This window comes from Sparassis crispa, assembly GCF_003851025.1.
Source record: "Sparassis crispa DNA, contig_000012F, whole genome shotgun sequence".
NCBI lineage: Eukaryota > Fungi > Basidiomycota > Agaricomycetes > Polyporales > Sparassidaceae > Sparassis > Sparassis crispa.
The window spans coordinates 274,288-297,316 of NW_020939759.1; the positions used below are offsets into that span (position 1 = coordinate 274,288).

General features: G+C 50.9%; 10 protein-coding genes across 10 annotated transcripts; 7 read left to right on the plus strand and 3 right to left on the minus strand.

Annotated features, from left to right (window-relative positions):
- Window positions 1-496: 496 nt before the first annotated feature.
- SCP_1300920 (predicted protein) lies at window positions 497-2,609 on the plus strand (the record flags this gene model as incomplete). The annotated part of the gene is made up of 4 exons (XM_027763389.1): window positions 497-830; window positions 888-1,964; window positions 2,041-2,460; window positions 2,521-2,609. The coding sequence occupies 4 exons, from the start codon at window positions 497-499 to the stop codon at window positions 2,607-2,609; spliced, it is 1,920 nt and encodes a 639-aa protein (XP_027619190.1).
- Window positions 2,610-3,074: 465 nt separating this feature from the next.
- Window positions 3,075-3,944, minus strand: SCP_1300930 (hypothetical protein; the record flags this gene model as incomplete). The annotated part of the gene is made up of 6 exons (XM_027763390.1): window positions 3,075-3,141; window positions 3,190-3,408; window positions 3,456-3,475; window positions 3,550-3,608; window positions 3,666-3,768; window positions 3,825-3,944. The coding sequence occupies 6 exons, from the start codon at window positions 3,942-3,944 to the stop codon at window positions 3,075-3,077; spliced, it is 588 nt and encodes a 195-aa protein (XP_027619191.1).
- A 432-nt stretch (window positions 3,945-4,376) lies between these two features.
- On the plus strand, window positions 4,377-7,630 carry SCP_1300940 (hypothetical protein; the record flags this gene model as incomplete). Its single annotated transcript, XM_027763391.1, has 18 exons — window positions 4,377-4,478; window positions 4,533-4,542; window positions 4,601-4,619; window positions 4,682-5,030; window positions 5,093-5,363; window positions 5,413-5,517; window positions 5,570-5,583; window positions 5,638-5,722; window positions 5,777-5,837; window positions 5,899-5,937; window positions 5,988-6,079; window positions 6,145-6,306; window positions 6,369-6,412; window positions 6,466-6,480; window positions 6,541-6,575; window positions 6,630-6,762; window positions 6,818-7,465; window positions 7,532-7,630. 18 exons carry the CDS (start codon window positions 4,377-4,379, stop codon window positions 7,628-7,630), a joined length of 2,283 nt encoding a protein of 760 aa, XP_027619192.1.
- A 531-nt stretch (window positions 7,631-8,161) lies between these two features.
- Window positions 8,162-9,864, minus strand: SCP_1300950 (cAMP-dependent protein kinase type 3; the record flags this gene model as incomplete). The annotated part of the gene is made up of 8 exons (XM_027763392.1): window positions 8,162-8,426; window positions 8,480-8,616; window positions 8,678-8,821; window positions 8,882-9,218; window positions 9,275-9,380; window positions 9,436-9,532; window positions 9,582-9,704; window positions 9,757-9,864. 8 exons carry the CDS (start codon window positions 9,862-9,864, stop codon window positions 8,162-8,164), a joined length of 1,317 nt encoding a protein of 438 aa, XP_027619193.1.
- Window positions 9,865-10,265: 401 nt separating this feature from the next.
- SCP_1300960 (hypothetical protein) lies at window positions 10,266-11,398 on the plus strand (the record flags this gene model as incomplete). Its single annotated transcript, XM_027763393.1, has 9 exons — window positions 10,266-10,393; window positions 10,467-10,531; window positions 10,594-10,605; window positions 10,659-10,706; window positions 10,764-10,827; window positions 10,877-11,003; window positions 11,061-11,168; window positions 11,224-11,276; window positions 11,332-11,398. The coding sequence occupies 9 exons, from the start codon at window positions 10,266-10,268 to the stop codon at window positions 11,396-11,398; spliced, it is 672 nt and encodes a 223-aa protein (XP_027619194.1).
- A 2,278-nt stretch (window positions 11,399-13,676) lies between these two features.
- On the plus strand, window positions 13,677-16,051 carry SCP_1300970 (High-affinity glucose transporter; the record flags this gene model as incomplete). Its single annotated transcript, XM_027763394.1, has 17 exons — window positions 13,677-13,722; window positions 13,782-13,797; window positions 13,863-13,871; window positions 13,940-14,043; window positions 14,097-14,130; window positions 14,181-14,217; window positions 14,289-14,389; window positions 14,447-14,477; window positions 14,533-14,619; window positions 14,674-14,736; window positions 14,790-14,843; window positions 14,899-15,145; window positions 15,197-15,305; window positions 15,357-15,582; window positions 15,634-15,714; window positions 15,773-15,881; window positions 15,942-16,051. The coding sequence occupies 17 exons, from the start codon at window positions 13,677-13,679 to the stop codon at window positions 16,049-16,051; spliced, it is 1,464 nt and encodes a 487-aa protein (XP_027619195.1).
- A 298-nt stretch (window positions 16,052-16,349) lies between these two features.
- SCP_1300980 (predicted protein) lies at window positions 16,350-17,254 on the plus strand (the record flags this gene model as incomplete). Its single annotated transcript, XM_027763395.1, has 2 exons — window positions 16,350-16,406; window positions 16,460-17,254. The coding sequence occupies 2 exons, from the start codon at window positions 16,350-16,352 to the stop codon at window positions 17,252-17,254; spliced, it is 852 nt and encodes a 283-aa protein (XP_027619196.1).
- A 288-nt stretch (window positions 17,255-17,542) lies between these two features.
- On the minus strand, window positions 17,543-18,243 carry SCP_1300990 (Eukaryotic translation initiation factor 1A; the record flags this gene model as incomplete). Its single annotated transcript, XM_027763396.1, has 5 exons — window positions 17,543-17,667; window positions 17,753-17,855; window positions 17,926-18,108; window positions 18,167-18,178; window positions 18,235-18,243. The coding sequence occupies 5 exons, from the start codon at window positions 18,241-18,243 to the stop codon at window positions 17,543-17,545; spliced, it is 432 nt and encodes a 143-aa protein (XP_027619197.1).
- A 295-nt stretch (window positions 18,244-18,538) lies between these two features.
- On the plus strand, window positions 18,539-19,884 carry SCP_1301000 (Serine/threonine-protein phosphatase PP2A catalytic subunit; the record flags this gene model as incomplete). Its single annotated transcript, XM_027763397.1, has 7 exons — window positions 18,539-18,625; window positions 18,734-18,817; window positions 18,896-19,195; window positions 19,270-19,522; window positions 19,575-19,692; window positions 19,757-19,826; window positions 19,882-19,884. 7 exons carry the CDS (start codon window positions 18,539-18,541, stop codon window positions 19,882-19,884), a joined length of 915 nt encoding a protein of 304 aa, XP_027619198.1.
- Window positions 19,885-21,443: 1,559 nt separating this feature from the next.
- On the plus strand, window positions 21,444-23,015 carry SCP_1301010 (CRAL/TRIO domain-containing protein; the record flags this gene model as incomplete). The annotated part of the gene is made up of 7 exons (XM_027763398.1): window positions 21,444-21,650; window positions 21,861-21,880; window positions 21,944-22,067; window positions 22,129-22,289; window positions 22,339-22,405; window positions 22,466-22,490; window positions 22,546-23,015. 7 exons carry the CDS (start codon window positions 21,444-21,446, stop codon window positions 23,013-23,015), a joined length of 1,074 nt encoding a protein of 357 aa, XP_027619199.1.
- Window positions 23,016-23,029: the final 14 nt, after the last annotated feature.

Below are 23,029 nucleotides of genomic sequence, written 5' to 3' on the forward strand. Positions count from 1 at the left end.
AATATAATTGAGAAGCAGCCAACGTCGTTCTCCGCCCAGTGTACCGGGACCGAACGACGGATAGGTGTGTGCAGAAGACTCAGGCAGGAAAGCGCATGCTGATTTGAACTAATGGTTCTGAGGTTCTGGCTTCTACCGTGGTGAGGCTTGCAGCATGCACCAAGACAGACGGAGAATATCAGCCTGAGGTGTGTCCGAAGTTTCTGCGACCTGGACCAAGGTGGTCACGATGGCCGCTCGAGGCGACAGTGATGTTCGAAGAGTCAAACATGTTTGACCTGCAGGGACGTCGTCTGCTAAGTCCCAGAAGATGCACTCCCAATTCCAGAGGGGCGAAAAGTGTACGCGGCACAGCGCTGAGCGTCAGTAAGGTGAGCGTCGCCTCCGCGACGCGACTCGGGTATTGCCGTGATATTCAATTTCACCCACTTCGAGACGACTCAGACGCGCCTGTGGCAACCCTTTTTTTCTCGCTAAAGCGACATCTACAGTAGCCATGGCCACTTCTGACTGGCTCGGCCAGCTGGCAGCTCTTCAACAGCGCATCGACAACTTTGCTTTTGGCAAGGATGAAGAAGATGCAGGCGCCCCAGACGACGGCGGCGCCGCAAATTTCGTGCAGCTTCTGCGCGAGGTCTGCGCCGTAGTACGCAAGGCAGAAGCCAGCAATGCTCTTGACATCGATGCCGTCGTCGAGAAAGCATACAACATTCTCAATTCTGCCGTCTCCACTGCGTACGGGGAGGCTGATTTGTTCGATTTCTTGCCGTCATTTGCTCACGACGACGAAGCGGCTCCGCTAGTGAAGGACACGTTCGAGATGCCATTTGGTATGCTCATTCGGTTCCACTCGATGCGCACTGATCGATGAAATTGACCCTCCCCAGGGCAAGGTCTGATGGACAGTTTCATGAGTTTCTTTGCAAAGTACATTAAGAAAGGCGACTCCAATCCTCGAGGGAAGCCCTCACCCTTTCCAGGTCCTGGCCGGTGGGAGAAGTCCGCGCAACCTCATCCCAACACCACTCGTCTGTCCCGATTCCGCACCGGCATCACCGTCTCCGTCACGGAGGCGACGCCCCTCGCGAACCTGATCTATCAGGCGCGCTGCGAGGTCACGGACGACAACATCTGCCTACCCTGCCGTATCGCGGTATCCCAGGGGGGATCGTGCCTGGCGGTAGTCGCCGCGGGCGGGTGGAAGAATCGCGACCCGGTCTTGCACTATTACCACCTTGGAGACGACGTGGACTCCGCGCCATCGGTGACGATCGAGCCGGGCTTCGCGGAGACCGCGTACGCTCTGGCGATGGATGAAGCACGACAGCTCATATTCGTCGCGGACAGTGACCGGGTCAAGTCGTTCTCATGGCAGGACAAAGGCAAGCTTGTGCACACCCTGCGGAGCGACAGTCACAGCGGTCCAATCGCCGTCCTGCCCAACGGACGCATCGTGCGCGCGGGCAAGGGCAGCGCGCTCGTGTGGGACATCGACAAGCTCCAGCGCCACGCGGATGGCAAGCGGGTTGGCAAGGGGAAGCTCAATATCGACGACGTCGGGCGCGACAATGACAACGACGAGGTAGAGCGCTCTACGGGCAGCAAGCCGCACGCGAAGATCCAGTTCGCGGAGGAGTCCTATGTACCCTCGGTGTGGCATCTGCATCAGCCTACCGGGCACATGCTGTGTGGCGAGAGTGGAAGGAAGGACGACACGTACGGCTGCGTTGCGCTCGATCTGGAGCACGGAGGGAAGCCCGTCTCACGGTACCTCGGGCACGGTGGGGACGTCGAGGACTTCTCCACGAGCGAGGGCGATGCAAACCTTTTCGCGACGGCGGCCGACGACGGCTATGCACGCCTCTTCGACATGCGCCGCCCCTTGCCAGTTCTGACCCTCGACTCTGGCAAGCAGTCGGAGTTCTGTTCCAGCGTCGCTTTCGTACACCCCGATGGCGTTCCTAGTGCGCGCTCTTATTCTTTCCTTGTCCTTCTCTCACATCGCTGACACAATTCACTGGCCATGTGTTTAACCCTCAGCCGTCTTCACGGGCGGTGAGACGAGCCAGCAGATCAAGATGTGGGACGTGCGCGCCCGGGCGGTCGTCTACGAGCTTGGAACGGGGAATAACGAAGTCAGGTCTATGGCGTGGGACGCGGCGCACTCCACCCTCTTTGCCGCAACGGAGTGCGACTACGTCGACCGCCTAGGGTACCACCACGAGTATCGTCGCGCGCGGATTCCACGGTGGGCGGAGGAGCCTGCGTGGCGGGGCGAGGAAGATGAAGATGGTAAAGCCAAGGACGAAGATACTGACATGGACGAAGATAGTGAGGACGAGGATGAGGAGGAAGAAGACGAGGACGAGAATGATGACGAGGAACGCTGCTGGCCGGCCAAGGCGTTCCATGGAGAAGATTACTACGGATATGCGTTCGATGCTGGGGAGCACAGGCTCTGTGAGATTCACTTTCCATTTGTTTATTATATTTGGCTGGCTGAATTGTGCCTGCGAACAGATCGCTATGCCTTCAAAACCAACGCGGATCCAAAGCAGCTCCCCGTATATGGCCAGGCCACATTGGAGGGCATGAACTCGTACTGGTAGAGGTTGAACATGTTCCACCGTGACTGCACACGCTGTATAACAGATTCTCATGCTTGTCGTGATCTACTCGGTTGATCTCGAGAAATCGATGGTGTCTGTCCGCAACGCCTACCTCCTGCTTTGACGTTGGACATAGTAAGCCTCTATGTAGGTATATTACCAGCAAGGGGTCCCAGTTAGGGCATGATACTGATTGATTGTGGAGTCAAATAAACCTCAGTTCTGTGGCATTCGCGCTCAAGAAAGCTGTAAATACACTACAAAGGATGCCTATGAAGTGGCTGAAAAGAGGGATCAAAGTGGAGGGAGATTATAGGCAGGCGCAGTGTAGAGGGATGCACCGACAGAACGGTCAGGCATAGGAGTGATTGAGTAGTGAACAGCGTGCGTGATGGTAAGCCACAGAGAAGACTCGATGATACTCGTAAGGCACCCAAACAAACGAAAGATTTGATGGTTGTGCTTTCATATGAAAATGACAGCGTAGCGTTGGGTCCTGTTTTCTTGAGCGAGATCATACGTTATCATGAAACTGAAATTATATGAGAAAGATATCAAACTATGTCAAAGAGACCCATACATGGATGCAATTGGGCGGCTCCAGTCCATCCTCTGCTCAGGAGGCGTCGACGTCCATGCATGAAAGATATCAAGCCAATAGTGAAGCCCACTGCGCGGCGGCTTCACATCCAGATCGAGACCGACATCCATGCTTGTGACAGCAAGGAACCCGTCAGGATCCATCACGGCAGGCAATTCGCCCGCGTACAAGTACCGCTTGCGCCAAGTGCAGTTACCGCTTCTTGTCGCGGACATCAAAAACACAGACTCTTCCGAGTGGCACACCACGGTTGGAGAGGCCGCATCTGCAGTCAAGCGGTGCAAAGAACACCTCATATGAACTGTTGCGCGCCGAAGAATCATACCAGCGCACACGGACCATCTGTGGTGTGTGGAAGGTATTCGACCTTGCGTCGTACTGGCAAAGGGGGGGGTATTCTGACAAACAGTTGAGCAAACCTCCTCCAAATGCAGAGACAGATATGGTAAACTAACCGGCCAGAGCTATAACTGGTACGCCATTTGACACTTCTGCATAGGACTCTATCAGATCCGCTGGGAGGATACCATCATGCAAGTGTTCAAGCTTTCGGCGAGCCTACATGTGACGTCGTATTTCGAAAAGGTCCGGAAGTATCGTAAAATTGCACGCACTGTCACCTTCGCAACACTCAAAATTTCCGCACATTTAATCAGATCCAGATAACCCTCCCGGTCAAGCTGCACAATAACCTCGGAGAAGCCGGAGCCTGGTAGTGGCCCGTAGTCGTACATGCGGATGGCGGCATGCCTGCGACAACTCTGGAATAAGCCATCGCAGCGCGATGGGCTCTAATCACCTACTTGTAGGGGAAAACCCACGTTTCGGGCTGACTATTGTGGCAAGTGCACTGCAGCACATATGTGTGGTTGCATCCCGATTATCGGCGACAGACTGATATGTTGCTGGATCGACGTACTATACTCTGTCATGGTCAGGCCTAGGGTGAAGGGGGAACTTCAAGCTGAACCAGACTATGAACCCAAGAACATAGTCCGGTTCAGCTTAAAGTACTACTCTCGGATCGAGCTGTGATGGGAGACGATCCCTATTTTGAGGGCCAGCGGTGGGCATGAATGACGTCATGCGCAAGGATATCCCAAGTCATGTGATATCACACCGCGCAGACGCCGTTGCAAACCATCATCACAACAGCGAGCACGGGTATGGATGAAGAACAGACAAGGCAGCTGCTCTCTCCGACACCAGAACATCTTGCCTCTGTCAGAGTCTTTCCACTAATCCCCGGTATCAAAAAGGATGTCGTCGTGAGTTCAGCGCTCTTCATCCGATTTCTTGAAACTGACCCGAATGCTCTGCAGAAAAATATCGGTGCATTGAGTTTCATTTCCTTCTTTGTATTTCTCTGTGTGCTCAGATGATGGGACAGATACTGCCTTGAGCTGGGAGTACGTACCCAGTCGATGTTTCACATGGATTGTTTCATACTGACACAACCTTATATACGTAGTCAACTCACAGCCTCCGACATCAACTTCGCCATTGTGAGACCTCTGGTATTCAAGTATGCGAAACCAGACAATATGGCGGTCGTGTACGCGTGTTTTGTGGTGCGCTCTCACTTCTTGTCCGAAGCTGCAGAGAATATCGCCTACTCCGGCGTAATGCACTCCAGGGCGAGCCTCTGCGAGATCCTGGCCATGAAACTCTTGGGAACATTTGCGTCGAATCGATTGCGTCTAGTTGCTGTTCTCACAGCAGGCTGGAGCCCCCTTGCCGGCGCCCCACCAGATATCATTAACGAGGTCCGAGAGATCGTTGGTGACGACGAGACGTTTGACCCACAATGCGCCCTTGAGGTTTGCCAAGACAGATTTGGTATATGCTGCACATATTGAACACCGTGCGCTCGCTTCGACAGATGGCTATTGCGACAGGTGCAAAAGCGTTCTTATCCTCCCCCGTCGTTCAAACCGTAGTGAATGACCTCTACGCGGGACGGGTTGTGTTCTCGATGCGCTCAAGTCATTCTGTCCTCGCGGATAACTACAAGCCTCGCGCCATTGAGGTGTATGACTGCCGGAAAGCTCCCTTCCTCGATCACTACAGACTGCGAGTGCCAAAATACGGAGCCATCCTGGATTTCATCAACTTTGCACTGCTGTTAACTTCTTTCCTACTGTGTCTATCCAGTGTGTGCTCCGTATCTGTGTGGTTCGCAGAGTGTGACCTATGTCTAAGGCAGAAACTTGAATAAGATGAACCCTTTTGAGATCATATTCGTGATTTTTGCCACCGCGTTCACACTGGCAGAGTACACCTCATCGAAGGAACATGGCTGGGGTAGTAAGTGAAGCTTCTATCCTTCGACGCGCAAGACACTGAAGTCCAATTTTAGTCTACATAGCGAATGTATCCAGAAAGCATTTATCCCACAGAAAGCTGATGTTCACATCTGTTCGTTAGATGTGGAATGTTTTTGATACATCCTTCATCATCATCTTTTTCACGTACCTTGCGCTGAGGATCAAAGGTCTCATTTGTCACGACCGTGAGTTGCTGTTCGATGTCACTCCAATGACGCTGAAAGCCATGCTCTTTGTAGTTAATTCTTCAGATCTTGCATTTGACATACTGGCATGCGGCGCATGCATTTTATTTCCGCGGTACAATTTGCTGCGAGCTCCTGAGATGCTCGATTCACCATGTTGCTCATATTGATTTTAGGCTTGCCTTCTTCGCAGTATCGAACAACGTCGTCGTACTGTCAGTCTTTAATACATATATCCAATGCGGTTCTGCTGACCGAATTGAAGTGCACTGCGAGCCATGATAGCCGATTTCGTGTTCTTTATTGGAATCGCTGCGATTTGCTTCTCTGGCCTCCTTTTCACCCTTCATAGCTTAGGTATGTCCTGATTCCGATTTTCCTGGTAACTAGCAATCGGGACGCCAACTCGGATAATTTTTGAGCCTCCGGGACATGGACTGTCAAGAAGATCGCTTGGCTTATGGTTCAGATCTGGTTTGGAAACACCTACCTCAGCTTTGCGCAGGCAGAGAGTTTCCACCCGTTCTTCGGTCCCATCCTCATGACCGGTTTCGCGGCGCTGTCAAACACGCTGTTACTAACCAGTGAGTGCGCCACAATCGCGCTATCGTGCTATTGATTTGACTGAGTAGTGGAATTCGTTCAGTTCTCATTTCCATATTGTCAAATACTTTCGCCAGGATAGATACCGTGAGTTGTATTCATACGGAGCTCGATGCATCACGAACTGACCTGCCTTTCAGAATGCCAAACAAGAGGTAAATGGTTTTGCTGAACTTGCAAGCACTAGGTAGCTCATCCAGGGGCTTCCTGCGTAGTATCTGTTCCAATATGCGCTCTCTACCATTGAGGGGTATGCAGCTCACCTTCGTGTCTGAAGTCTCTGATCTTAAAACATCATGCACAGCGTCAAGTCGGATGCGCTCTTCAGTTACCAACCGCCGTTTAACCTCCTTGCCTTCATCATTCTCCGGCCTCTGAGCTTTGTGCTCTCTCCCCGTGCCTTGCATTCGGCGAACGTGTTCTTGATAAAGTTGACTGTGCGTTTTCTCGCACTCGGAACATCCGTGGATCCCTTACGAAATTTCTTTACAGTCTTTCCCTACTCTGATTGTCATCGGAGTGTACGAACGATTTCTGGCAGAAGGGCAGAAATGGAGAGAGAGCCGGACCGACGCGGTGCACAATCTCTACGCTAATCTCACACGGAGGATGAAGAACATACCTCTTCTGGACCTGCTTGGGAGCAGCTCGACAGAAATTTACGACGCCATTTTCGACGTGGATTTGCCGCAGGACGATGTCGACGACCTGTTCGAAGAGCGTGACGACGACGTTGCGACCCCCTTACTCTCCTTCCCCTCGCGCGAGAGTCTGCATGTGCCAAACTCGTCGCCGCCGCCCTCCAGCAGGCAGGAGCCACTACGCAGGCGACACGCGAGCCTGCCACACGAGCAGATAAACAGGGGCGGAAGCAGACATGGCGCACCTTCCCCGAGCCTCTCGCCTCGCCCGAGGAAGGCGACGCTCCCGGGACCGCTATTGACGTCCACTTCGGGGGAGATCCAAACTGGCGGGCCACGGAGTCCGCTAAGCAGATTGTACCTGGGTGCACGGGATACGGAGCGAGTGACATCTCCGTCGTCCGTCGCGGAGGCGAGCATAAAGAAGGTGGAAGCGCTGCTCGATGACGTCCGCCATCTGCCCGTTAACCGGCTGAAGGACGAAATGAAGGAACTACAGGTAAGTGTTCTAACGTATCAGGCCGTGCCGTTCGCATGGGAAAGACACCTCTCACCTTTCATCCAGGATCGGCAGGCCCGCATCGAGAACCTGCTGTTGATGCTCACGAGAGGAATGCGCAACGACACCGGGCAGCATTCAACCATCAGACAGGAGACGATGTAACTCATGGCCTGCTTGGTGGCACAACTACACCTTGTTCTCATTGATGTATTATGTGTGACTATTGGCAATGTTTCTGCACATCGTTACCCTTGCAACGGACATTGTGCGGCCCGACCCAAGCCCGACCTTTGTCCGACGTCCCATAAGTGGCACGCTGAGCAAAGTGCCATGGAAGGCGAAGAACAATGTCCCATACGGAGCGCGCGTCCAGAGAGATTTTCTAGTCAAGTGTCAAGCTAGTCGAATTTTAAGACCGAAGACCGTCAATGCCGTCAATGTCGTCCTCGTAATGTAATTACAGTATTAGTATTCCTTGTATGATACAGCTGGGTTACTACACGAAGCCCGCGCCAGCAAGCCGAAGGGAAGGTGAGGCGCCAACAGACGCCAAGAGATGCGACGATGCGATGAGGGATACATGGATGCGACAGCGTATGACAAAGTCCACCGATCAGAGAAACAAATGCGATGATACCAGAATGGGGGAAAACAGACGAAATCGAAGCAGAAAACATGACGCAGGGAAAATTGCTACCGTGATCCGCGCGTTGATACGGCAGGATCCGGGCTGCCCGAGCGCGAATGAGGGGTACTATGCCCAGGTCTGTCACCCTCTCCCGATAGCGTGTTAACGTGCGAGCGTTCGACGATTGACTCCGTTGGCTGCACAGAGTTAGTAGCTGATAGCATGACGGGCTCAGGTTCGGTGTCGATTGTGTGACCGGCGGTGATGATAGGCTCGTTGTGCGGATAGTATGAAATTCGTTTAGTCTTCGAGTAGTCGTACACCGTAAACCTGTTATCATCCAGTTCAATCAACGAAGGCGCACGACAAATGACCAAACGTACTGTTCTACTAGTTGTCGCATCTCGGGCTTCATCTTCTCGAGGTTGGGATGGGCTTTTCGTCGCGAATGCGTGAGCGGCCTCTCCACCATCAAAAACTCGTCCAACTCGTGTGAGACGTCAAAATTGAGCTTGTTCATCTACACCATTACATGTAAATCAATCGCGCCAAGAAACAGAGGAAGAAAGCATGGTACGTACATCGATTGAAAATGGTGGTTGGCATTCCTTGTTTTCCAAACTCTCCCAGTCGATGGAGGCAAACCAAGGATGCGAATGAATGTCGGCGATCCCTTGACGCAGACTCTTGCACCCTAGTCGAGTCCTTGGATTCCGATCAAGTAACTGAGGTGCATACAATGACCATTAGCTTGGAGATAGCACGACAGAGTGGGATATGCTCACCTGCATAATCACATCTTGACCTTCCGGGCTGCAATATTGGTCCGCGATTGAAGGTAATTTAATTGGATCCTTCATGATCGAGCTTTTCATCTTCTCGTGTGTGCGCCCGTCGAATGGGCGACGTCTGAAGAGAAGTTCCCAAATCACAACACCCATACTCCACCAGTCGATCCACCAGGTGTAGCCTTTGCGTCCAACAATCTCGGGAGCCATGTACGCCATGCTACCTGCTACGCTGGTGTGGAGCCGGCGCTCAGAGTAATGGATGGCTACATTGAAGTCAGTGATGTGTACGTGACCCATCGCGTCCAGCAGTATGTTGTCGGGCTTGATGTCGCTAAAACAAAGTACTCGGACCTGAGGGTAGAAACGGTGTAAGGACGTACGACTCACCGATGAATGATGCGCTGTCTATGAAGATAAGCCAGCGCAGAGGAAAGTTCTGCTGTCCAGAATTGCACAACGTTCTCCGGGATGCGGCCTAAGCGCTCCAAATGAACTGCAATCGTTCCCGTCACGAGAATGTACGACACGGGGATATCATGGGCACGTACATCTCAAATCCCCACCAAGCATAAGATCCAATACGAAGAAGCAGTTTTCGTCGTCCTGGAAGGCGTATCGCAAGTTGACAACAAATGGGTGGTCAATCTGGATATTGTTAGTATGCAGAATGTATACGCTCGACATGTGTGCGCACCTCTTCCAGCAAACGACGTTCTTGTATGATGTTCGCGACCGCCTTCTGCTTTAGGCACCTGGCCTTATCTATGTACTTCAAGGCGTACAGCTGCTTCGTCTGCTTGTGTTCAACAATTCTCACCTGGAATTCTATGATGTTCAGATATAACTATAGACCCCTCGGATATACGCACCTTGCCAAAGGCACCGCGCCCCACTGCTCGATTCAAATCAAAGTGATACAGATCCACCTCACCATCGAAATCGACGGGTGGAGAACAGCAGCACAAGACACCACCCATAAGACGAAAAGGAATGACAAGAGCGAACGGGGAGGACAGAACAACTTATGGTCTGCGAAAACAAGAGGTTCCAAAGCAAGCAACGCAACGGCGTCATATAAGGACATTGTTCACTTTGGCGCCCACGCCACGAGGCCCGGAAGAATCTCTCCGATAATTGCTCGATCCAACCGCGCTCCGCGACGTTTCTCTTCTCCCGCACTTATTCATTGTCTCAAACAAACACAGCAACGAGTTATTTTCCTCTGCGAAGCACCCACCGGTGTGCTCTTCTGACCGGAATCAGGACAAAGAGACTGTCACATCCTGGGAATTGGAGACATTTCGCCCGGGACAGCAGACGGGCAGGTCCACCATCACTAGTTCCAACATATCAATCACTGCTGTTGAATCGCAACATCATGCCCGTTGCTTTGTCTAAGATCCCCACCCTTCGCGAGCTATATGGCACTTCTGCCATCAAGAGTGCCAAGAGCTCAGAACTCGTGTTCCCGCCCAAGGAGTCGTTGCTCGATCGGGTGTCATTGTAGTGAGTATCATATGTCAACAAATCACTCTTGGCGTGTATCAGGTTTTAGCTGCCCTGTGTAACATGAGTTCAGTCAGGGGGACATTACCAGGTTGGAAGTGGCATCTATCGTGAATGCTGCCAACCGAAGTCTATTAGGTGCGTGATCACTCCCTCCGTTAATAGTTCGACTGTCTCAGCTGGACTGACTGGACCCCCAGGAGGTGGAGGCGGTTAGTAGTATTAACCCCCGCCCGGTCGTTCAAGCGCTTAATGCCAATCACAGTGGACGGAGCCATCCATGCTGCCGCGGGTCCAGAACTTCTGGAAGAATGTACGTGCTTTAGCAGTTATTGACCTGAGCGGTTTGTCTCCAAACCAACGGAGATAGGTCGAACACTTGACGGTTGTGATACTGGCGACGCCAAGATCACCAAGGGATACGATTTGCCGTCGTGCGTGTAGCTTTCTCTGCGAGATATCCGTCTTCGACGTGCCTACCAGGAAATTTGTGATCCATACAGTGGGGCCAATATACTCATCAGCGAACACGGATGTCAAGGCTAAGCAGCTCAAGTCGTGCTATCAAAGAAGTTTGCAATTGGTAGTGGATAGGTCGCTGAAGCATATCGTCCGTTTACCGCAAAGACTTGAATGCACAGTCGCAAGCTCATGGGAGATATTTCAGGCATTTCCTTCCATCTCGACGGGAATATACGGCTATCCTGTCGAAGATGCTACGCACATTGCATTGAAAGTGGTTCGCGAATTCCTTGATTCTCTCAGTGGAGACGGGGTGGGTTTTCTCATCCCATTACACGCTCTGGTCACCGAACCACTGCCTTTGACAGCTTGATCGAGTTATATTCGTAGTCTGGAGCGACGCCGACAAAATAGTATACGAGTAGGGGCTCCACCATTCACTCTTATCATAGTGCATTGACGCAACTTTGTCCTAGGAATCTCATCCCTCTGTACTTCCCGCTTACAGCTGAGGAGAGCGCTCTGCAGGTACAAGGGGGATAGACAGCGGTTTGTTAAGAGGCTGAAGTAGAATGCTTCGACGTAAGAGGTTTTATTACGAATTGTAATATTATTGTGACGGATTCGGATCCCCGATTTCTGCGTCGGTGGTGGTCGGTATCGTAGAGGCGGTTTCGCAACGCTCTTCTCAGGGGCGTGAGGCTCTACAGACACCAAGGTAGAGAGCAAAGTGTGAACGTGTGAACAAACAGCAAGGAGAGTAGGTGGGGTAGAATTGGGTTGAAGATTATGGAACTAGGGAAGCGCCGACTGGCGTCGGCCTTGACCTTGCTTGCCGAGTGGTAATGCATTTGTTAGATATGCATGCAGTCTAGACAATTTGAAGGGTATTAGTAAACAATAATCACCCCCCAACAGAGTGGTTTAGGTTGTACAAGATCGGAGGGGAAGTTCACAATTCAATTTCAGTACTTCAGATCTCAGACGTCAGAGCCATCATTAAGTGAATGGGTGATGAACACCACAGATTCACTTCTAGTGAATTTTCTTTGTAGACTACATGCTGTGACAGGGAAAAAGCTGAATTAACGGCGGAAAAAAACCTGGGTCCGATAGTTGTAGTTAAGTGTTGAATGGACAAGTACAAGCATACAGCAACCGGGCTGACATCAGGAAAACCCCACTTTTCCTTAAAGACCTTTCGCTCTGAAAACCCTTATTTAAGGCTATAAGTTCTCAAATAAGTCTCAATAAGTTGGATTTCAGGCACTTAATGTAATATGGCTTATGCCCTTTTTGTCCTTATTTCCTTAAATAAGAACTATAAGTCTGTTTAAGGCAGTTAAATGTTCTCTTAAGAGAAAGTTGGGTTTTCCTGATGGATTTTCGAAAGAGAACGGACAACTGGATAATGTTTGTTACTGATTGAATAAGCAACGCCGCGCAACAGATTGTACACGACGCTCGCCGATGGTTCTATATATTCAACAACTTGAACAGACTGTACAGGGTTAACGATGTGACGACAGTGGGAGTCGAACATAAAGGCCTTAACCGGAGACACTCGGGAGAGAAGTCGGGCAGGTACGGGGCACGGAAAAGTGGTGCAATTAAGGGGGGCGAGGAGACCTTGGCAAGCAAGGTGATGAAATTAGCATAAGGTGCAGAGCCAACAGACGATCTAGATTCTATGCAGCCTAGTATTATGACAGACTCGGAGGAGACAGAACAGAGCGCTGAGACCCGGTTTTTGGCGCTGCCACGTGGATCCCTTGCACATGTAGTTTGCAAGAAAGTTAATCATCGTCTCGAGACATCCTGCGGGAGTCACGGACCTCTTCTCGCAAGAGGCGGGCACGTTAAGATTGCACACACGCGCTGACCTCCAGCTACTAAACACTGATGGATACATAGCTCTACCGGACTTCGACGGATACAAGTTCGGAATACATAGGCACGTTTTTCACTATCCTCGTTGGACAGTATTGCATATATAAGATACCCGGAAGGTGTGCAGCATTCGAAGATGATTACCTAGCTTGCAGTACAGTTCGATGCCGTCGACAGTCTGCCTTCCAGAGCCAGTGCACACGGTTCGCCGCTCCTCTCGGCCTAGTGCGTACTGTGGTTCGTGTGCCCAAACTCAACAGGTCGCCACGCGCTACGCACTCTAGATTATTATCTGACACTGATCGGTAACCTCACGAATGATACTTGGGCTCTATCGTGGGGATGGGGCGGCCGACACACTAGATCGCTGCCCAGGCATCAAGCTGGTTTGTGTTTCTCCGACAAACCTGCTCTCGGGACGTTCGAGTAGCCATGGGCCAATGGGTGTACTGGCATACTACTTTTCTGGGTCACGTTCCCGCAAAATGGGCGCATGATGAAAGATCCGGGAACAACTTCAGTGGAAGCTGTCCAGCCGTCTCCATATGCAGATCCTGCCAGTGCGTCAAAGGTGACCCGTCTTCTACTTCACCTCCCATTTCTCAGAAGTAAATCGTTCACATGGTCTGGCTGAAGCGCCCGTAAATTGGATACTCTGGCTCTGGCGGCCCGGACTTCCCGCCATTCTCTCAACCTGGCTTTAGAATCGGCCACTCAGAGACGCGACTTTGGCTTCGCGGTTTGGTCTCGGTGGCCTTGTGATCTAGATCTCAGCATCTCTGTTGTATTTTGGAATCCGGAACCGTGATGGACAGCATAAATCGGCGTGTAGTTCCCATTCCCTGTTCCTGGCTATCTCTGACCAGTTGCTATACAAATACTCTCTACTGCGAAGGCGCTATCTTGAAGACGGACTTCACCTCTCTCCAAGATGGGTCTCGTATACAACATCTTCATAGCAGCATTCTGCTCGATCGGTGCGTTTGCTACAAAGTGTCCGATGGTCGATACCCTGACAAGCTGCCTCGAAATCTAGGTGCCTTTCTATTCGGGTAAGCTCAGATCTCTTCTGTTACCTCCTCCGCGTACTTCTCTTGTCGTTTTTCTTGCATCGTAGATATGACAGGTTAGTGCAACAGCAATTCGTGATGTAACGATCCTAAACGTTGGCCTTGCCCGGTTCCCGACAATTAGCGGCATCATCTCTTCTGTTATTACATTTCCTCCATTCAAAAACTTCGTGAATGATCCGCGCAATTATGCTAGCTTGTCGGGGGCGGTGGTGTCTACATTTACGGGTGAGCGGTTGGTTGCGCACATCCAAATATTCTTGTTGGTTCATATGTCGTAGGCGGCTGCTTCTTCGGTGCTGCTATTGCAGGATGGTATGCTTATCATAATCACTATTTAACGGGTCTGACAAATATGTCGATAGGTCAAATGACAAGATTGGTCGCAAGCGGTCGATTCAAGTGTGTTTTCCACTGACTTGCAGTGGCCGCCGTTTGCTGTGCGACGAGAGTAACATACTTATATTTTGCAGCTCGGTTGTACGCTGGCGCTTTGGGGATGTGCAATGCAATCCGGAGCCAACAATTTTGCTTGCATGCTGATCGGGCGTATCATCGCTGGTTTAGCGATTGGGTATGTGGTTTACCACAACGTATCGAGTGTCGCATGAGCACTGAAAACATGGTGCAGTGTTCTGTCAATGACCGTGCCTCTGTACAATGTGTCTATGCCAGTCATCTTCTCAGTGACACGGCGCTGATGTCTATGCATTGTAGACAGAAATTGCGCCCCCCAAAATACGTGGTCTTATAGTGGGACTGGCGCAGCAAATGATTGGCATCGGGTTTATCGTTGCTAACTGGGTGAGTTACTTGCCGAACATGGATAGCGTAGCGCCTCTAGCTCTTATCTATCAGGTTGGTTACGGGTGTCAATTCATTAACTCGAACACCTCATGGCGGCTTCCTCTTGGTCTCCAGGTAATTCGTCCTGCTACGCATCTCGTTCATTATGTATATTCATACTTGTTTAGCTTATTCCTGCATTCCTCCTTTTGGTCGGAACCCAGTTCCTCCCCTTCTCTCCAGTATGCAGTATTCCGTCAGCCGGTCAGTAAGTGTACTAACCCTACTGTCATCCAGCGTTGGCTCCTCGAGCAAGGTCGTGACGAGGAGGCACTTGCGGTAGTCAGGAAGTTGCACGGCGGCAACACGCCCGAAGCGAGGGAGAAGGCGGAGCGTGAGTTTTTAGAGATGCAAATGACTATAAAGGCCGAGATGACGGTTAAGTCGAGGAACATCGGCGACCTATGGGCTACGCCTGGGATGCTGAAGCGCACACTTGTTGCGGTTGGCGTCCAAGTTTTTGGTCAATTCTCTGGGATCAACGGCAAGCCCGACTGTAATATTCAAGTTGTACTTTGACTGACATTTTTGCTAGTTATCAATTACTTCGGTCCTTCGATGTATACTGCTTTGGGACTCACGCATGGCCAATCATTGCTAGTGCAGGGTATCTACGGCGCCGTCGGCCCCATCGCGAATTTCTTGTGAGCTCATTTTTGGCACGACAGAGATTGGCAAGCTTGACCTTTTCCCAGCTTCATCACGCTTTTAATCGATAGCGTTGGGAGGAAGAAACCACTAATGTTCGGCGCGGGCAGCTTCGTGGTCACCTACTCAGTTCTTACCGCCATTGTCGCGTCGTTCCCTCCAAGCGAATCAACTAACCATCCTGCTCAATGTGCTGGTATCGCGATGATATTCATGACTAGTATTTTTTTCTCCTTAAGCTTCGGACCAGTCAGCTGGGTGCTTGCATCAGAAGTGCGTACTGTACGGTGGTACATTTTCAATTCGCTTATCTATGGCGTTCAGGTGTTCCCTACCAGAAATCGCTCTGTGGGAACTAGCGTTGCAACTTGTGCCAACTGGGCATTCAATGTGTTATTCTCCCAGGTATTCCACTTTTCCAAATAAATGAGAGGGGCAATGCTGACAACGTGCCTTTGAACAGGTGTCGAATTTGGCCATCAGCAATATCGGATGGAAGTATTATCTTGTCTTCATATGCTTAAATTTTGTAGATTTCATTATTATCGCTTTCTTCTTTCCCGAGACGAAGGGTCAGTCATCAATTCACTACGTCATGCAGCTCAGGCTATTGATACGCAGTTTCTGTTCAGGCAAGTCACTGGAAGAGATGGCACAAGTCTTTGGCGACGAAGTGGTAATGCAGGAAATACCTCACGAGCCTCGCGAGAAAATGGTTGACGACGCGAAGCACGAAGCATGATGGTCTCTCGGTGGACAGTCTGACGCCGCTTTTACTTATGTGCCTTCTTGTCTTAAATGTCATTACACGTTCAATTTGGCTTGTGAAGCTTTCCGTCGATATCGAACATCGCAAACCGGGCTTCTAAGTGCCTATAGCAAAACGGATCTTTGACAATTTTAAACGGTCAAATACTCTCTCAGAGTTTATTAATTGGCCGATCGTGATCTGGTGGGGGATTGTTTGATCTTGTTAGGATCCAAAGCCACCGCCTTCCAATTTGGGAGCCTCTCATCAAGTACCCATCCAATATTGCCAAATGACTACCACAGGAATTCAGGCGCGCAGTAGGTCGCTAGAGAGCTTTCCTATCGAGGTGAATATCTCGCTCGACCACTATTGCCGGATATTCTCACAGTTGTGTTTCAGCTGTTGTACGAGATCCAATACTACGCACTCTCATCTTCCCTTCCCCTCACCTCTAAGCACTTCTATGCCGTATTCAAATCCGCTCCTTCATCTTTCCATGCGCAATATCTCGTTGGTCGCTACTTCCATTCCGAACGTACCACCGCTCGACGTACGACCGGGTTGTTTACCACCGTCCTCAGATATCCCATATGTAGCCAAGAAGTGCTAGAAGCCGTAGTTCGTTCCAAATTCGACGAGGTGTCATACCCAAGGGGGCGAAAAGGGGTGGTCATTGAACTGCCTCGGAGGCTTTTCCGCACACTAGCCCCGCGGACACTAGGTGGCCAAGGGAAGCCAAATCACAGCAACTGGTCAGAAAACGATACTCCACTTCCCTTCCTTCGCTACCTGTACGACCACCCACGTCTTCCTCCACCATTCATCGATTCATATGACGGGTATGCGCTTACAAAAGCCGTATATGCTGGCTTCATACCTTTGGTGCGCTTCCTTCTTGCTCATGGCGCGTCACCCGCCTACAAGGACGGGATCGCCGTGATGGTTGCTATTCGGCGGAAGGACCTTGCACTTGTTCGCATGCTTGTGGAACGCGACCATCGGGGTGTCAACGAGCAGAGAACATCCTGCACGGGCAAAGGGAAGAGGAGAAAGCTTGGGGACAGAGTGCGAGTGAATCCACAGATGCTGAAAGCGGCAGTAAAGTGCGACGCGAGAGATATCGTGGAATACCTGATGAGGGAGAAGGGCTGCATCCCAGATATGCAGACTGTGCTGCTGATGGGTAGTAGGTAACCTAACACCCGTGGTTCATCTATAACTGGCTCGTTGAGAGGTAATTTCTCAAAATCCTCGGAGACTTAACCTCCTTGACTCTACGGAAAACTAAATGCAGAAAATATCTTGATGATAGTACAATAAGAAAACAAGTCGTAACGATGGAGAGATGATGCTGTGTCAGAGTCTATACACCTACGATGCTACACATGCGATGATGGTCGATGACAAATCCAAAGATACAACGATGGGCTGCTGGATGATATGCTCCTCACGAGACAATATACACCGATAGAAACAACATTCTTAGATTTCGTTGATATCCACTTCGCCTTCGTCCCCAAATTCGAAGGTGCACTCGCCCTCCTCGTCGCCGAACGTCTCCGTCTCGTTGATCTTGGCATTCTCAGGAAGCTCGCCATATGCTTTCACTACAGACAGGATGCCAGCACAAGACATGTGAAGTACCGGAAGCGTCCGTTAGAACCGCACTCAAACATGATAGATAGCACGTACAGCTTCGAGCCTCATCAGCAGTGTACTTGACAATCACATCGGCCTTGTCATCTTGGAAATCTCGAAGAGATAGAAGAATGATGTCCCCTTGGTTGATCCAGACCTACAATCCGCGAGCAGATGAAGAGAAATCTGTCAATCGCCACTCCGGGTAGGACGGAAGAAAAACGCACCTTTTTCCTCATCTTGCCCCGAATATGCGCCAGTCGCTTCTCGCCGTCGAAACATTGCGCCTCCAGACGTCCATTACCAAGCATCTTTGTCACTTGAGCATACTCCTGTCCATCTTCCCGGAAGACAAGTTCGCGCTTGTCGTCGTCGTTCTCATTCTTTCCACGTCTCCGGTTCTTGCCTCCCTAGATGCCAAGGTTTAGCCTAAATCTTCCCAGTATTTTCGTTGCTTGATTCACTAACCTTTCCCTTGTTCTACGATGCCATTCTCCGTCAGTTTCACTACATCGCAAGTGAGGACCATTACTCACCTTCGGCATATTGGATCAGTGAAAAGCCGTAAATCTGGGCTCCTGGTTGTATATGTGAACGAAAGGCGACGAAAAGAACGAATACAGATAGTCGTAGGTATCCGATGTGATTGTTGAGTCAAACGTGTGCGGCAGCGGTGCATCTGCAAGCATGTATCTTTCGCACGGTGTGACCGCAACGTCACGGCTGTCACAAAGTGACCCGAGGTCACGTCTCCCGGAGTGCATCCTACCACCACGCGCATCATTACACCCCCGCCCAAATTGTTCATTCTTTCAACTCACTTTCACCCAAAACATTGAAATGGAACACGAAATAGACTCTTGGATCGCACAGCTGAGCCAGTGCAAGCAGCTTGCCGAGGCGGATGTGAAACGACTTTGCGACAAGGTGCGTCTCCTCGGTTTGATCCCGATAAGGTGGTGGCAGCTCCTCCGCACCGCTGAGAATTATGTATGATGTGCATACTGCTGACCGTTGGCCGTGGTGTGTTGACAGACGCGGGAAATTTTGATGGAAGAATCGAACGTGCAGCCGGTCAGATGCCCAGTCACTGTTTGTGGCGATATTCACGGTCAATTTGTACGTTCTCGTCAATGATATCGATTGGAAACTGACATGCTCTCACCACATCCGGTTGTGCTTCTACATGCGTTGTAGCATGACCTGTCTGAACTGTTTCGCATCGGTGGTAACTCACCGGACACAAACTACCTCTTCATGGGTGACTATGTTGATCGAGGATACTACTCCGTCGAGACAGTTACTCTTCTCGTTGCATTGAAGCTTCGCTACCGGGATCGTGTTACCATCCTCCGTGGAAATCATGAGTCCCGGCAGATCACGCAAGTGTACGGGTTCTACGACGAGTGCTTGCGGAAGTACGGAAATGCGAACGTGTGGAGGTTTTTCACGGATTTGTTCGATTACCTACCTCTGACAGCTCTCATCGAGAACCAAGTGAGTGCCATATTCCGTTATGCTTCCATACGTACCCTTATCACATCACCCTGTCACACTACCATTCCTCCTAGATCTTCTGTCTTCATGGCGGTCTCTCTCCTTCTATCGACACTCTCGACCATGTCCGTGGAATAGATCGAGTGCAGGAAGTGCCTCATGAAGGCCCAATGTGCGACCTACTGTGGTCCGACCCCGACGATCGATGTGGGTGGGGGATCTCGCCACGGGGTGCAGGGTATACGTTCGGGCAGGACATCAGCGAGGCATTCAATCATAACAATGGCCTGACTCTGGTTGCGCGGGCGCACCAGCTGGTCATGGAGGGTGAGTGTACGCATCCGGGTGGTCCCGCCTCAAGACTGACCCAGCCGTACAGGTTACAACTGGGGGCAGGATAGAAATGTAGTCACGATCTTCTCGGCGCCAAACTACTGCTACCGCTGCGGTAACCAAGCCGCAATCATGGAGATTGACGAAAAATTATCATACAGCTTGTGCGTATTGCGCCTTCACATTTTCCTGAGATCCGAGCAGTTAACATCTATTGGTCTCGACCAGCTTACAATTCGATCCAGCACCGCGTGCAGGCGAGCCACTCGTTTCGCGGCGCGTACCGGACTATTTCCTGGTGAGTGCACCGTTATTGTTTATATGCACAACTCAGACCACTGTTCATCCTGTAGTAGTGATTCGTACGTCCCTCCATATAGCGGTGGTCCGTATCCTGTCTCTCTGTGTCCATATAGTACAACACATCATCCTGTGTAGCTCATTCAGATGACCAAGATACCTGTTTTGCCCTTGTAATTCTGTTCAAGCAAGCATCGTGGACTTGTAGAGAATTCATAGTACATAATAGCAGGGTCGATCTCGCATTGTATTGCCTGGCGGGCGTTAGGCGGTTGAAGACAAGCTTGAGTCCGATGCTGTAAACAACCTCTTCCTACCAATCCTACCTGGCGCATAGCGCTGTCAACTGGGCGATGAGTCATACGGAGATGAGTATCATCGTCTCTTCTGGGATCGGAGAAGTTTCCCTGAGCGTTGAACGTTAACGTTGAGTACGAAACCTACTGTCAGTACTGACATGTCAGTGCTGATGTCACCCTTGAATGATACGGACACTGACGAGTACTTAATAGACCTCACTGGGCTCAATGATTAATGTTGCATAACTTCACGACAGATGAAAACATACGACGTCTACAGCATCAGCATGGAGTATCGTCTGCAAGTCGCTGCGAAGCGATCGGCCTAGTCCATACATTGTGCGCAACAGCCCTCACGCTCTGCCAAGTCTAGATATTGTGGACACAACGCAGATGAAAAGTCATCGTTGTGAACACCAGTAATATGCATGGGCATGTACCACGGGGAAGTCGCCGGACACTACTAGCACGACATCATTTTATCCATGTTGAGGACTCGACCCAAACTCGTCCTCCCTTTGCGTCGAGTCCGGAGTAAACATGGTAGCGGATTTCAGATGATATGTAGGCCTCTGCGTGTTCGAATAATGTATGTTCCGGCGCTTACAGAAGATTGTGGGACCACAGCTATCCTGGTTCCTCCCCCGTAGTGCAATAGTGAGCCCAGCATTGTTATGTTCGACTCCTATCGAGCTTCTGTGCAGCAGCTAGGCTGAAACCTCCTGTAAGGAACACGCCCGACGTTTGTCCGACGTACGATGGTCAGCGGACCTGTTCAGGGACGTGCTGTACTGTACTGTAAGGGGATTAAAATTGAGATCATTATAGAGCATTCGAAACACCTGTAATTTCCTCGCTTCAAAGGCTCGCAGCTTCCATGAGAACCCGGAACCGCACACCATTGCGGCTAAAGCGTTGATCGCCAATGTTCGTACGTTCTCTAACCTGTAAGAGAGCAACTCGGCAATATTATGGATGTCCAAGTAATGTTTCACTGTACTGGAGAAGTGGTAGTTGGTCTGAATTTCTGCGGATTGAAGCCGCCTCGGTCCATTGCTGTCATAGCGAGCATGATGGACTCATTCCCTTTTCACGGCAGTGCCAGCCTGTTCGAGAACGAAAAAGTTGTGAAATGGCGCGCCGCATCGCGTCGCCGTACGCTACGTAAAGTAGACCGTGTCACGAGCACGTGGGCGCACGCGTCGATAATATTGTCGGATCATCCTCTTGGCTATGATCCACATCTGAGTTCACTGCTCTCTGGTTGCGACCACTTCTGGTGCTTGTATCCAAGATTTTTCTCGTTGCTCACCACGATGTCAATTACGCATGCAGAGACAATCTACACACCGCTACCTCCGCCTAACATTTCCTCCAAAACCGTCAAAGAACCACCGGAATTGAGCCTCACCTCAGATCACCAAAGGTTGTTCGATGAAGTACTTGCACACTATTCCAATGAAAAATATACAATTCCTGCTGTGGAAGATGGGAAGCTACGCGAGGAGGAGAAATTCTGGCTGGTAGGTGAACTGTGATGTTCTTGTGAGGAATGTGCAGAAATGCAGTGCGATCGTGGTCCTCACCAAATGGATCCGGCGTACTCGAGATTATGGACTTGCGCGGCCTGTTCAATTGCTTTCTGCAGCCAGTGGAATTTATTCATACGGGCAATCATTCGCATACATTAATTTAGGTCTCCGTGTGACCATGTTAGCTGATGTCCGTTGAAGTCCTACGAATGTCTACTCAGGTGAATTATGCTTCTCCTCCACCACAGAGGCATATTCATAGCTACTTTCTCGTACGCTCACAGATACTTGCGTGCAACCAAATGGCACAGCGCGCATGGCGTTATCAAGCGTATAGACGCAACGCTCAAATGGCGCCGTGAGTATGGTGTATACGACCTTATCACTGCCTCGTACGTGGAGCCGGAGGTGCGTTTTCGCGACGGATTTCGTGGTCGATATATTCTGTTGGGTCTTACCAGTCTTGTAGGCAGTGACAGGCAAGATGGTTCTGTTCGGGTACGACATCGACGGCCGCCCTGCACTATACCTGCGCCCCAGTAAGCAGAATACCTCTGAAAGCATCCGCCAGCTACATCTGGTCGTGTGGTTACTTGAGCGTACTGTGGATCTTATGGGCCCAGGAGTCGAGTACGCCGTCCCATACTTGTCCAATATCTGACCTAATATCTATCTACAGGACCATTGCACTCATGGTCGACTTCGCTGACCGGTCGCGATCACCGTCTTTCGGCCAGTCTCATGCAGTGCGCCTTACTGTGCTCCTTATATTTCGACACATCCACTCACTGGTATACGTCATGTAGACACTCAACATCCTTCAGGACCATTGTAAGTCGTGCCCAGTTCCAATAGCTTACCTTTTCTAAGGGTTCCGCGTCCTCAGATCCCGAGCGCCTCGGCCGCGCGCTGATTACGAACGTCCCGTTCCTACTGAACGCCTTCTTCAAGATCATCACGCCGTTTGTCGACCCTGTCACGCGGCCGAAGATGCGCTTCAATCCGCAATGCGTCAGCGAGGGCCTGTTCGAGGCTCCTCAGCTTCTTCGCGAATGGGGCGGTGACTGCGTGTTCGAGTACGAGCACGAGCAGTACTGGCCTGTGCTCGTCCAGCTGTGCGCGGAGCGCAGGGCGAAGATGAGGGAGGGCTGGCGCGCGCGCGGCGCCACCGTCGGCGTCAGGGAGTGGGATATTAAGGTAGCGGTGTTCGGCGAGGGCCTTCAGGATACCCCGAATGGCGACGTGCAGGTAACGGAGAGGGTCGAAATCGCTGCGAATGGACATGTTGCGAAGGCCCCAGACGAGAAGGTCGCCGTTAGAGAGATTGAGGCCGAGAAGGTCCAGGAAGTTCAGTGAGGACACGGACACTT